General features: G+C 50.8%; 1 protein-coding gene across 1 annotated transcript in view; it reads left to right on the top strand.

Annotated features, from left to right (window-relative positions):
* The window catches only part of LOC100544459 (SLIT-ROBO Rho GTPase-activating protein 3), a 29,728-nt gene extending 17,163 nt beyond the window's left edge, over nt 1-12,565 (top strand). Inside the window, exons 6-11 of the mRNA XM_010718768.3 lie at nt 5,047-5,268; nt 5,748-5,849; nt 6,040-6,237; nt 7,521-7,605; nt 8,945-8,972; nt 11,776-12,565. Of these exons, the coding sequence (XP_010717070.1) occupies nt 5,047-5,268; nt 5,748-5,849; nt 6,040-6,237; nt 7,521-7,605; nt 8,945-8,972; nt 11,776-11,893 (753 nt within the window). The 3' untranslated portion in view covers nt 11,894-12,565. The remainder of the gene's footprint in view (nt 1-5,046; nt 5,269-5,747; nt 5,850-6,039; nt 6,238-7,520; nt 7,606-8,944; nt 8,973-11,775) is intronic.
* Nucleotides 12,566-12,854: the final 289 nt, after the last annotated feature.

The following is a 12,854-nucleotide window of genomic DNA, read 5'->3' as shown; positions in this document are numbered from 1 at the left end:
GCCTCTTCCCTCAAAAGAATCGTGTTTCTATTAAGGCACCTGTGTTCTTATTTCTGTCATTAAGTGTACGATCGAATTAATCTCTGTGGCCTTGCACGTGGAATGGAGACAAAGCTGTTTCCATCCCCAGGAGCTCTCAGCTCAGTAGCTGTGTGGTATTTGAAGTGCTCACACAAAGGATATAGCTGGCAGTCGGTCCCCCAGGCCGGGTCAGCGCCCTGACATCGCCCTGAACCGCCGCTGAGTCTGCGAGGATGGAGCTTCTGCTGCATCTGAGACAAACAAACGGGTAAAGGAAAGGAATTCTTAGGGATGTTAAATTGCTGTCAAAAGTTTTGGTCGCTAGAAAATGTTGATGACATTGTTATTTTTAATAAGGTCAAATGATGCTTGGGAAGCAGTTTGGGAAAGCCACTGGTAGCTGTAGCAGCAGAGCCAGGCAGCCGCCCTGCTGTGGGACTCGAGGGAATAGAAAAGTGCTTTCGGGACAGCTTTCACTGGGCACAGAACTGAGGCCTGAGGAGGCGCTGGTGCTGTGCTGCAGTGCTTTGCTGTGCCCCAGGTGGCTGCGGCTGGTGGTGGTGCACTGAGGAGCAGGGCGTGCTGGGCCCGAGCCAAGAACAGAATTCTCCTGTGCAGTGACCTGCGGGCAGTGTGTGGCACGGCAGGCTGGCCCTGCGGAGGTGGCGATGGCAGCAGATGAGAATCTGGATGGACCTGCTGTGTTCTGAGCCTCGTGCAGAGTGAGGGAATGAATGGGAGAAAAAGGATTTGGTTTGTGTGATCTTTTTGAAAGCAGGGCTGATGTGGCTGGAGGGGAGGGGAGAGGTGCGCCGACTCGATTTACTTTCAGGAGTTTGACACCTTTTGTTCTCACACCAGTGCCTGGTTTGGTAAGCTCACATTCTGTTTCTACGCGCAGGTGGTTAATATAAAAGCTGCCATACTTTCTGTTTGTCAGCACACCTTAAATTGTGATAATCAATAACAGTGCTTTTTTCTAGTTGTTCTTAGAGTGCTCTGTTAAACTACAGAACCCAGCCAGCGCTCATCTCTTAAACTTTGCCTGTCTTGGCTTTAATAATACAGCAAAACTATGTGGGTTTTTTTTCCCCAAAGTTTGCAGTTAGTAAACAATTGTTTCCTCATGCAGACACCACAGACATTGAAATTGTCTCTCTAGGTTAATGAAGCCCGCTTGCAGATTGTTTTATGGCTTGGAGTATCGTGCAGTCTATAAATTCTGCTGCTTGAGGGCTGTGAGCAGCCTTTGTCTGATGGACCTTATTAGTGTGGCACAAAAAGGCAACAGGATGTTCCCTGGGAGAGAAGAATTCCTTCTCAACACTTTCTGTGCTTTTCCCAGTAGTGTGAACAAATGGCCTCAAGGTCCCAATGTCCTTTAGGAGATTAATTTACCAATGAGTTCATCTTGGAAAAAACCCAAACCGACACACATGCACAAAGAGCCTAAGAAGGTGTACACAGGAGAGGAGTGCAATAGGGAGATTAAGGGGCAGAGTGAAATGTGGGTCAGAAATCCTTTGGAAAGAAACCCCCTCTGGGTCCGCAGAGGTAATTACCATAGCAGGGTTTGGAAGGGGCCGCGTGGAGCTGCGCTCTGCGGTGCTGCAAGCAGGAGCATTGCTTGGAGGTGATCCAGCCTCGTGCTTCAGAGTTGGTTGTGGAAGTCAGAGGGCCCCGTTCTCTCCCTGCTCCATCCCTGTGTGCTCACAGCTCCGTGTTTGGCTGAGAACAAATTAGATTTTGGGGGCTCTGTCTGCAGTGCTCCCTTAGGCACCGAACCCAATGGCCACAGCCACTGCTCTGGGAGAGGTGGTGTTGGAGCTGCAGGGCCGTGTGTGGGCACGCGGCCTTGTCCTGCAGGGAGCATGGCCGTGGGTTGGCTGCAGAGGGGATGCACGCAGTTGGCTCTGCTCCCAGACTTGCCGTCCTCGTGGTGTTGTGGAGGTGCTGCGCAGGGGTCGGTGGGCAGCACTGGGCTGTGGCTGCAGCTGTGCCCACACCCTCAGCAGCCCTGTGCTGCTGGCCTTGTGCTGGGGCTGCGGGGCTGCAGGCGCAGCTCTGTGCTGTGCAGCCTCTGGTGTGTCCCAGTGCCCTGTGGGCAGGCATTCACGTACCTGTGCTGGGGGGCTGTTGTGGCCAGGCTTGTTTCCATGCTAATGGCTCTGAGGGAGGTGTGGTGGCTGTAGGGCTGCTGCTGTTCTGTTCTCCATGGCCACGAATTGAGCACTTGTTTTCTTGGACTGCTTCTCTGAAGACCTGAAGGCAGTTCCAGGTGCTAGGTAGGTGCTGGTACCCAGTATTGGCATGGCCAAGCACAGTATTACCTTAGTAAAGCATTACTTCGTGCTTTAAAATGAGTTAAATGTCTTCTAACTATGTAAACAGTGAGATGAATCAGTGCTTCAGAAAGCACTTCATTTTCTGTGAGGTCGGCTACCACTGTAGCCTTGCTGTACGAGAACTTTGTGTTCCTGCAGAGCTGCCATACCAGAGTTCTGGGGGAACAGGCAGGGAGGGACTCTCAACTCACCCTAAGATGCTGCTCTGCAGCCCCCAGCCTGGCAGCTGTGCTGGGCACAGGACAGGATGCACGTGGCTGCCTCTGCGCTCTGAGCAGAGCTGTGTGACCTCCCGGGTCTCAGTGTTTCTCTGTTGAGCCCTGCAATACTTCCACCCTTGTAGGGGTGGTACGAGATGTCATGAATTAATCTATGAAGAGCTTTGAGCTCTTCAGATGAAAGGTACTGCAGAAGTACTAAGGGTTGTTATTTGTGCTTCCAATTTATTTTCCATTAAAGGGGGATGAGAAGAGTAGGAAAATGCCATTTGTTCTGGAGCTGGGAGCCGGAGTTTGAAGTTCTTTTTTTTTTTTTTCTTTTGTTTTTTCCCTTCATACTTGGTGCATTTCTCACGGAACGGTGTGACTGCCGATGCTCCTTTCCCTGCCTGGAAAGAAGCATGCAGTGCTAGCACAGTGCAGAGCCTCAGTGCTGGGGCACATAAAAGCGAGGTGCTGCCCTGAGCGTCAGTGTTGGGCACTGCTGGCTACAGCACGAGCTCTGTTTGCAGGGAGGATCTCCATAGCATTTCTCTCCACACGTGTCGTGCATTACCTCCTCAGAGACTCACGGTGCTGTATCCAGTTTGCACTCCACTTCCCCCACTTTGATTCCCCAAAGAACCATTTTTTTGAGTGTTGTTTGCTGAAGGCAGAGCTGCACCAGTTCTTAACTGTCCCTATTTTAAACTAATAAATGTAGAAGATAAACAGCAGTAGGATAAATAATAGATTAAAGCCACTTAATCGGTCCTATTCCTGGTGGGGGCAAGCAGAGCACACCATAGATCTGCAAACAGGAGCAGTCCTGTTGTGCTGTCACTGCTCATTCCAGCACAGACCAGCAAACACAGCTCGGTGTGACATGATGTGAACTGAGGGTTGTCCTTTCACGTGGGCAGGAGGAGTGAGGTGACTTCTCTGGCTGGAGCTGCTCGTGGCACCAGCTGAGTCTTCACATTTCACTTCGAGTTTGTCAGTGCTGATGTTCTGATGCAGAGGCACTTTTTGTGCCCTTCTGCATTGGTTAGAAGTGACTCCTTTGGGCACTGCAGAGTTGGAGGAATGGCATCTGCCTCGTGAAGATGGCTTTGTACTGCCAGAAGCAGAGGGGAACCTGGTTGGTAAGCTGGGATTGTGGGTGATTTGGTTACAGCTCAGACAACGAGGATTTTCTACTCATTTTCTACTACAACAGAGCTTCTGAACTGTAATGTATGTGGCTGGCAGGTGCCAGCTCAGTTCTGCTTGCTGCAGCAGCGCTCACAGCACCCATCAGCTCATTCTCCCTCAGCACCTCAATGGACATTACTCTGTGCTGCAGCCCTGCAGGGCGTTGCACTCGTGTGCAGGTATGTGCCAACTTCACACCGTGTGTGACTGCTGCTCACAGGCTGTGCTGGTGACAGCGTGTGTCACTGTGTCTCGGCTGTGCCAGGAGCCAGAAAGGGCATCCCAGGGACATGTTTTTATGGAACTCCTACCAGTGGATGAAGCTGTGGTTATCTAGCTTTACATTCTCTGTCAGGAACTTCAGCCCTCTTATGTCTAGAAATGGATGTGCCTCAGTTTTGGATTGCAGCCTCCTTGCAGCCCTGCTAGCGTGGTTCAATCTGATGTGCTGCTCTTCAGCTCTCAGCTGTGCCTCGTGTGCCCCTCCTTTCCCTGCAGAGCCACTGCTGGTATCCCTCTGCTGGGTGCTTGCGGCAGGGCCGTGCCTGATGCTGGGCTGCCATCCTTTTTAATCTGGGAGGAGACCTGCTGGAATGGGAGCTGCTGCTTGCTCAGCTGTGATTCGGTGTTCAGAGCAGCAAATCCCTGAGCTGTTGCTATACTTAATGTGCCAAATTCAATTATATAAAAGAGTTTAAAAACAGGGTTTTGCTGCCCAAATGCTGTGCATTTAGGCAGTTAGTTTTATCGTGTTCTCCAAGATGAACGTGATCAGCTGTGCATGAAGAACAGCCCTTGTTGTGAGCTTCTTGATGAGGTGGAGGGCCGTGCATGCACTGCAGAGCCCTTTGGTACCACTGTGCTCAAGCACCTGTCAGTATGGGGGTACTCAGGGAATGGTTTCTTTGTGCAAAAGGCACTGGCAGGATTGCTGGAGCTGAAGAGAGCCCTGGGCAGCCCACAGTCTGGCCCTCTGGCTGCATTTCTCAGGGACGTTTGCAGGGCAGGAGTTCTGCTGTCAGTACAGCCCTGCCCTGGTGCTGAGCAGCCAGAATAACCATGCTTCCGTGTGATTTTTAGCGCTCTCCTGTCTGAGAGCCACTTGTGTCTTTTCCCAGCAAAACTAGGGGCATTAAATTCTTGTGCTGTGCCCAGACACCAGTGCAGGGTAGTGCACGGCCCAGCTGTTTGTGCACCCCGAAATGCGGTGTTGCAGTGCACTGACGGCACAGTGGTGGTGGTGCTGGTGGTTCCTGTTCCTAACTCAGCCCTGCCTTGCTGTGCCACAGTGCTGTGACCTGGGGTTCCATGCCAGCCTTGCACGGACCTTCCGGACGTACCTGTCTGCTGAATACAACCTGGAGACCTCCCGCCATGAGGGCCTGGACATCATTGAGAATGCTGTGGACAACCTGGATGCGCGGAGCGACAAGCACACCATCATGGACATGTGCAATCAAGTCTTCTGCCCTCCATTGAAGTTCGAGTTCCAGCCCCACATGGGGGATGAGGTACGGCGCTCGGTGCTGTAGAGCTGCCTTGCAGCCTGGCCTAGGCCTGGTCTCTCTTAGCCATCACCCTTACGTTGTTTCTTCCCCTTTGCTCTGTCTTCACCTGCTGCTGTTCACGTTTCCTTTTTTAGCGAGACACTTAGCTCATTAGCAGCACTCCTCCTTTCAATCTGCTCTTTGTCCTCTCCCAATTACAAATCCTGTGGTTTCATCCTCAGCTAAACTGTCCAACAGATTTGGTGGTGAGACTTTGATTTACCTGCTGTAATTTGGACCCTTCGGAGTGCAGCTTTAAAAAGCTGAGTGGAAGTGCTTTGTGTAGGTCCTCAGCACTGCTGCTTGGAAACTGGACCACACTGCCTGAGAGGGCTGCAAGGGGCTTGTGGATGCTGAGAAAACCTTTCTGGTATTAATGCGCGTATCTGGTCTGCGTGCAACTCACTGAACCCCTCTCTTGTCTCTGCCATGCTCCTGCCCAGGTGTGCCAAGTCAGTGCCCAGCAGCCTGTGCAGACCGAGCTGCTAATGCGGTACCACCAGCTGCAGTCCCGCCTGGCCACCCTTAAGATAGAGAATGAAGAGGTAAGAGCTCATCCTCCACCCCCCCTTCTTGTGCTCGAGTGTGAGAGTGTGCAATGCTGAGATCTCCCTTTGCAGCTCATGCTGGGGCAAGCCCAGTACTTATGAGCTGCTTGTGGGCCAATTGTTTTGGCTCCAGATGTCATTTTTTCCCTGTTTGCTTCAAAAACATGCTGTCTTTTATGCCTGATAGGTACGAAAAACTCTGGATGCCACAATGCAGACTTTGCAGGACATGCTGACAGTGGAAGATTTTGATGTTTCAGATGCCTTCCAGCACAGTCGCTCCACTGAGTCGGTCAAATCAGCTGCTTCAGAGACCTACATGAGCAAAATAAACATCGCCAAGAGGAGAGCCAACCAACAGGAGACTGAGATGTTCTATTTTACAGTGAGTCTCATATCACATGATGCAGGACACAGGGCATTAATTGCGAGGACTGAGTTGCATTTTAAGTGCTCATTAGTGAAGAGCAAGAACTCATTCAGTCTTTCACTGTTCACTTTCTGTATAGTTTGGGATTGGAGTGTACTTCACAGCAGCATGGAAATGCATGGAGAATGACAATTTAGAGTCTGTCTTGCTCTCATTTTTAATGGAACAACTGCAGCAAGCAGTTTTGACTCAAAGTTTACAGAAGTCAGCAGGAGTGGCACAGCACCGGGCAGCAGGCTCCAGTTAGGCCCAGCTGATGGATCCTTCGGAGGCTTTTCCTGTTTTGAACCCTCAGCTGAGCCTTCCTTTTCTGGTCTGCACAGCTAAAATCTGTCCTGGGCATAGGGTTGAAATAAACAGCCATTAGCATCTTACACAAGAGTTGCAGGAAGCTGTGCTGTCTGGGATTCTGTGCTGTGTGTGTGCTGGGCAGCAGCACCCTTGGTCAGGTACTGTGCATCTGTACTGCTCTTAAGGTTCTCTGTTATCACTCTTGAAGCAGTGAGACATTTGTTTGGCAGAAGTGCCCCTCATTTAAATGTGGTTAATAGGCTGTAGTTGATGTATGTAAATATCTTGTGATGTATACATGAGTGTGATTTCTCAAGTGGTATTATTATTTCTGGGTGGGCAGGGAGGGTGGAAATCAGAGCATTAGTTTGTTTTGAGTTGTGCTCGTTTCTTTAATTTTGCAAGAACTTGTGATTTTTTTTCTTTTTTTTTTTTCCTTTTGTTTTCCATGCGTGTCTCCCTTACTCCTCCCTATAACATCACTTGCTCTCCTGGGTGCACAGCAGCCTGGCAGTGCAGTGAGTTGTGCCGCATGGTTTTCATTGCCCAGCACTCTGTGTGTCCACTGCCTGGGCTGCTCTGCTGCATCACTTGTGCGTATGGGGCCAGGGGAGGGAAACCTCTTTGATTTTCCAGGCTGTTCTCAGAAGCCTGACAAAAGAAAGTTTGCTTTGAACTTTTTTCTTTGGAGCAACTTGCGTTCCCAGGCAGGGGGTGCAGCACCAAGGAGACCAGGCTAATAATAAGATCTTCAGGACTGTAGCTGGGGCAGTGAGAAGTGATTGTTGGACCCTGCTCCATCCTGCAGTGCATCCACCGCCTCGTTTGTTGGAGCCCGACAGCCTCTGTATCCCCTCAGTAGCCCCCCAGGCAAAAGTGTACATCAGTTACAGACGATTATTGCAAAGAGTCTTAACTTACCTTACTTGTTCTCTTCTTAATTCCAGAAATTTAAAGAGTATTTGAATGGCAGTAACCTTATCACAAAGCTCCAGGCTAAGCACGACTTGCTGAAGCAGACTCTTGGGGAAGGTGAGTCGTGGGGTTAGGGCCCAGGAAGGGAACAAATGCTGCCAGCATTGCTTTGGCATCTGGCTCTGAGCTCTGGCTTTGGTGGTGTGGGGACAGAGCAGGCAGCCTGTAGAAACGGGCCTGTCTGAGCTCTTCCCAGAGATCCCAGATGTTTGCAGCAGACTCAGGCCTGCGTGGTAGCTGTGGGGCTACGGCTCCTGGGGGTCGGTGCAGGAAGCGATTAATCTCTTGATAATGATTTGATGACTGCCCTGCTCTCACACAATTTGCGGCTGTACTTGGGAGGAGGAGTGTGGTGTCAGTCACTGCAATTCTGAGAGTTGTGCAAAAGCAGCTTTGGAACGTTTTCACATGGAAACTGAATTTCTTCCAGGTCACGGGATTGTCCTGCTATGTAGACATTTGGCAAATATTTGGCCCAGAAATGCAGAATGCTGTGTTTCAGCATGAGCTGAATCTCTTTAGGAAGAAGTCTGGGTTTGCAAAACACTTGTGTGAAATTCTTTGCTTTTTCAGTGAGGAACTGGCTGCAGGCTTGCTTTCTGCAGGTGCCAAGGGGGAGCGGGACAGAGGCACGTGTGACCAAATGCTTCCTTTTATGTGCCTTAGGAATAAAGGAAGACTAAATCAGCTTCCTTGGCCTTTGGAGAAAAGCACAAACAGCATGTGAAATGGGTTTATTTTTTTCAGTGGATTGACAAACACTTTAAAAAACAGATCTTATCACTGGTAATATGCTGCTGTTTATGTGAAATCCAAGTGCTAAAAATACACAAAGGGAATGAGAATATTGACAGCCAGAATAGTCTGCTTGATGATGATTAGATGGGCTGTTATCTCATAGGAAGAGCCAGGGAGCAGAATTACACCACTGTATTTAGATGCTATTAGTGGTCCTCCATGAGGCTGTTGGCTAATCTCAGCAGCCTCCCCAGGGGCTTCAGCCTTTATCAGCCTCCCCCTTTCCTATTTGAATTTGGCCAATACCCAGCTAGTGTAAATGAGCACTTATTGCAGAGGACCTGCAGTGCATCTGGTTATTTTTTTCCAAGATGGACTTCCTATTGCAAATAAACCTTTAATGTCAGTGGGAACAGAAGATGCTTTCCCTCCCTTGTGACTGAGCCCTGGACTTCTAATGCCTCATATGGAAGGGGTTTGCATAGCAACCAGCTTGACATCTCCTGCAGGGCTTTCAGGCATAGTCAGCCTCTTTGCCACAAGCAATTAACTCGGGACTTACAGAGCCAGAATGGGGGCGTGAGTGCTTGGGCAGCTGTGTTTTAGGTCAATTTTCTAGTGATACGAAGAGTTGATGGGAACTTATTTTTCTTCATAGGCGAAAGAGCCGAATGTGGAACAACCAGGTGAGAAGTTTCTTTTATTTCATCTGTATTTGGGAATAATCTTTGGCTTGTACTGGCTGTGATGAGGGTGGCTTTCTTTGCTGCTGATGCAGCTTTGTGGGGCTCGAGGGCAGGCAGACCCTGCTCCCCGTGTCACTGACAAGCTTCCCCTCTGCATTGCCTCCAGTGGAGTAGTTGGGGTGAGGACAAGCAGGGCCTTGGTGTTGCTGCAGTGAAATTTCTAGCTGACTGACTCAGAAGAGCCTGGAAGTGCTATGTGAGCAAGGTGCATTGCAGTGCCTGATAGGCACAGCCGAGGTTGGGCTGTGTTCAGACAGCGCAGCATGAACATGTCCACCTGCTGCCTACCATCCCTGTTTGTTTAAAGGCTTTGCATCCTCTGAAAGCTTCTCCTGTCTCTTGCTCCTAGGCAAGGTAACACAGAGAGTGTTTGTATTTCAGTGCTTTCATCCAGCTACAGCAGGAGATAGTGATAGGAGTGAATGTAAAGGAAGACGACTTTGATCTGTATCCAGTCCATAAAGCATCTCCACAGAGCTCTGGTGGCTTGCTCTGACTGTGCTGCTTTCACAACAATAAGACATGGGCCAACAAAGCCTGCTGATGTCTCCCCCAGAATGTGTAGTACCTCTCTCTTCATTATCTTTTTACCATCCCATTTCAATGTTTAATTCAATTTGCAGTACCAGCAAAAAAAGCTGCATGCATTCCACGTTTGAAATGCTGAAGCAGATGGTGATGGCAGGGCTGCCCAGGCAGGCAGGAAGGAGGCTGCCTGACGGAGAGCAGGGGTGAGCAGGGTGCCTTGGTCTGCTGCCTGCCGGCGGAGATGGGCTGCAGCGCAGTGCTGTGCCAGGCCAAGAAGGATCAGTGCTGGACTTCCAGTACAAGGTACCATCAAGACAAGGAAGGAACTTCTGAGCCCGGAATGGGGAAGAGAGCAGGGACACGGGCTAAGAAATCCAGACATCCTCAGGTATCACTGCAGTCTTTTTGTTCCTGGAGCTGCGCTTGGCCCTTGCCTACTGCAGTGTTGGGTGCCCTAGGGCACTTGGCTTGTCAAGGATCCCTACAGAGCAGTGGATACCAAGCTGCTCCTCCTCTGTCACTGCCTTTCCCAGCAGAGCTGCCCTGCGGGGCTCTCTCATCTCCAGTCCCTGGCGTTGGCTCGCACACTCCTGTGAGCTGAGCTCTGGTCCTTTGGGAGCCCCAGGCTGGGCTTTCTGCTGAACTGGCTGATGAAACCAGGCCAAATCTGAAATAGTTTGCTCTCGAGTACTTTGTTTCTCAGGAGTGGGTGCCCATGGACTGGTGATGATGCAGGCCAAAACAATCAAAGGAGTGAATAGCAGCCTCCTACATGAGAGATGATGGCACAACTCCCTGCTGCTTCTGTTTGCTTTTGTTTTGAGCCTTTGCTTCTACTACACAAAGGAAAACAAACAAGAGACAATTTCCTTCTTGTGAGTTCGGGCAGAGCAACCTTCCTGCAGACACAGCTGGAGGAGGAGGACTGCCTGCTGCAAGAGGAGGTGGCACCTCAGCAAGCAGCTCTGGGCTGTCAGCTGAGGGTCAGGGGCACTCCTCTGTGTAGTGATCATTCCTGCTCCAGTGGTCACTGTAGGCTGGGCTAGAGGATGGATCCAAGATCACTTAGAGAATTTATGCTATTTTTCTCTCTCCTAGATGTGGGTGCTTGTATCTTAATGTCCTTCGTTATCAGAAGGAGAGATCAGAATGCAAACCATTAACAGAAGCAGATCCCAGATCCCTGATTACAGCACTAAAATAAGTCATGTGTTTTCATGGCTGCGTTCCAAGAGTAACGTGTGTTACTTGCCAAAGTCAGAGGAGTCCTCAGGATCTGTTTGCCAGGCTGGCGAGGCCCGCTCGTCCCTGGGTGGCACAGGCAAGGTCATACTGCTTCATGGTGCACTGCCACCCTGTGTTGTGTGGTGGTGCTGAGGGTGGCTTTGCTCAGTGCTGTGTTTTGGCAGGGCTCACTTGTTTCTTTGGATCTTGGGATCCTGGCAACTTCTTCCTGCCAGACAGACCGACGACCATTCACATCCCCGTGAGCCTTTCCCAGAGAGAAAGTAGCTGCAGAGGGAGGTTTCCGCTGTCCTCTTAGGCAGAATAGGGTGCACTTCTCAATAACGGAATTGCCTTGGTGTTTTCCAAAGGCTAGCTATGGTGTGTTTGGGATGTACCAAGGGATTGGTTGAACACTTCAGCAGCTCTTGGTGCTTTTTCATGCTGGCAGAGTGCTGAAGTGGTAGAAGTAGGAGGCTGGTGTTAAAATCCTTTGTTTTGCATCAAAATGTTATCCTTGGTAGCAGAGCAAACACCGGGCAGTGGTTGCGCTTGCTGGCACCTCAGAGAGGGAGAACTGTGCCTGTGGGTTGTGTGTAAAGGCAGTTGTGCTGAGCTGTGCTTAGCAGCTTTGTTTTCTTGCTTAAATGAAGGAAATTCTGCGTGAAGGAAATTGCTGCCAACCCATCATTCATTCGGGTTGTGGTTGCCGCTGTATGTACTGCTTTGTCACTGTCTGGGGATGATTTGTTTTTTATGGTATCAACCAGGAGTCTGAGACACCCGTCAGAACAGCCGGTTAGAACAGCCACTGCAGGCTGAGGCTGCATGGCCGGTTGGTGTGCGCAGCGCTCGGGCCGTGTGTCAGTCCTCACCACGGGGGTTTCTGTTGGGTGCAGTTCTTGTTCTCAGTCATAACCTTTGAGATCTCACCCGTTCATTGCATTTATGTTGGTGCTTTGTTGATTTCTTTTGTTCCATTTTCTCCCAGGCCCCCATGTCTTCCCCCTAAGCCACAGAAAATGAGGAGACCTAGGCCTCTCTCAGTCTATAATCATAAACTCTTTAACGGCAATATGGAAACGTTCATTAAGGTACTCGCTGGCTGACAGTAAGAGCTGATGAACGCTGTGAATGTAATGGCGGCTTTCCTGTCCTGTCTGCCCACTGCTTTCCTGCCCCGCACCCAGCCGAGCGGCCGCAGCCTGTCGCAGTGCCGGCTCCCTCCGCAGCCGCCCCACAGCTCTGTGCAGGAGGCCGTGGCAGCGCCGTGCTGAGCTCCCACCTCGTGCCGCGGCTCCCTGCTGTGGAGCGAGGAGCAGCAGGGCAGCACGCACTGCCTGGCTCTGCTGGGCCCTGTGGAGCGTGGCACGGCGGGGTCAGGGCTTTTTTTCTTCGTGCGATGTAATAGATTTGAGGTGGGGAAACTACTGAGGAGTATACAAGATTTTCAAGGTGGATTTCCCTGGAATGTGCTGATTAGAAACCTTAATGACGTACTCCCTTATTTTCTCCATTTTCCTCCATATTTGGTGTTCTTGCCTTAGGGCAGAAGCAGCAGACAGACCTGAGATGAAATACTGTGCACTGGGAGGGTAGATGCACCATCCTGACCCTTTAGGAAAAGAAACGTGCTGAGCAGCTCAATTGGTGCGTCTCAGCACGACTGCTGGCAGCCAAGCAGAGAAGCAGTTGGTTTGGGCAGAGGCTGGGCTTGGCCCACAGCACACATCCTGCTGTCCAGCTGTCCAGGGTTTTGTATTTAGAGTGATTTTTAAAAGGTGCTGCTCAGAGCCATTCCTGCTGAGTACCACAGCAGTGCTGCTGCAGCAGGGTGCTGCCGGGGCGCTGCGGGTGGTGCTGGGGCTGCTCCGGCCGCCAGGCTCAGTGCTGGCACGGGCTGGGGAGGGCGGGCGGGTGCCACAGGGCTGGGCTCGGACCTTGCTAAGCTGCCATTGCATTTGAGCGTTCATGGCCTCCAAGAGATGCTTACCTCTAACTGAACTCATCTTTGCTTAATCTCTTCTTTTCCTGCTCTGCTGCTTTTGTGTTCTCAGAGGAAGGAGGAAT

Source organism: Meleagris gallopavo, chromosome 14, assembly GCF_000146605.3.
Source record: "Meleagris gallopavo isolate NT-WF06-2002-E0010 breed Aviagen turkey brand Nicholas breeding stock chromosome 14, Turkey_5.1, whole genome shotgun sequence".
Lineage (NCBI taxonomy): Eukaryota > Metazoa > Chordata > Aves > Galliformes > Phasianidae > Meleagris > Meleagris gallopavo.
This window is presented reverse-complemented; position numbering and strand designations above follow the sequence as displayed.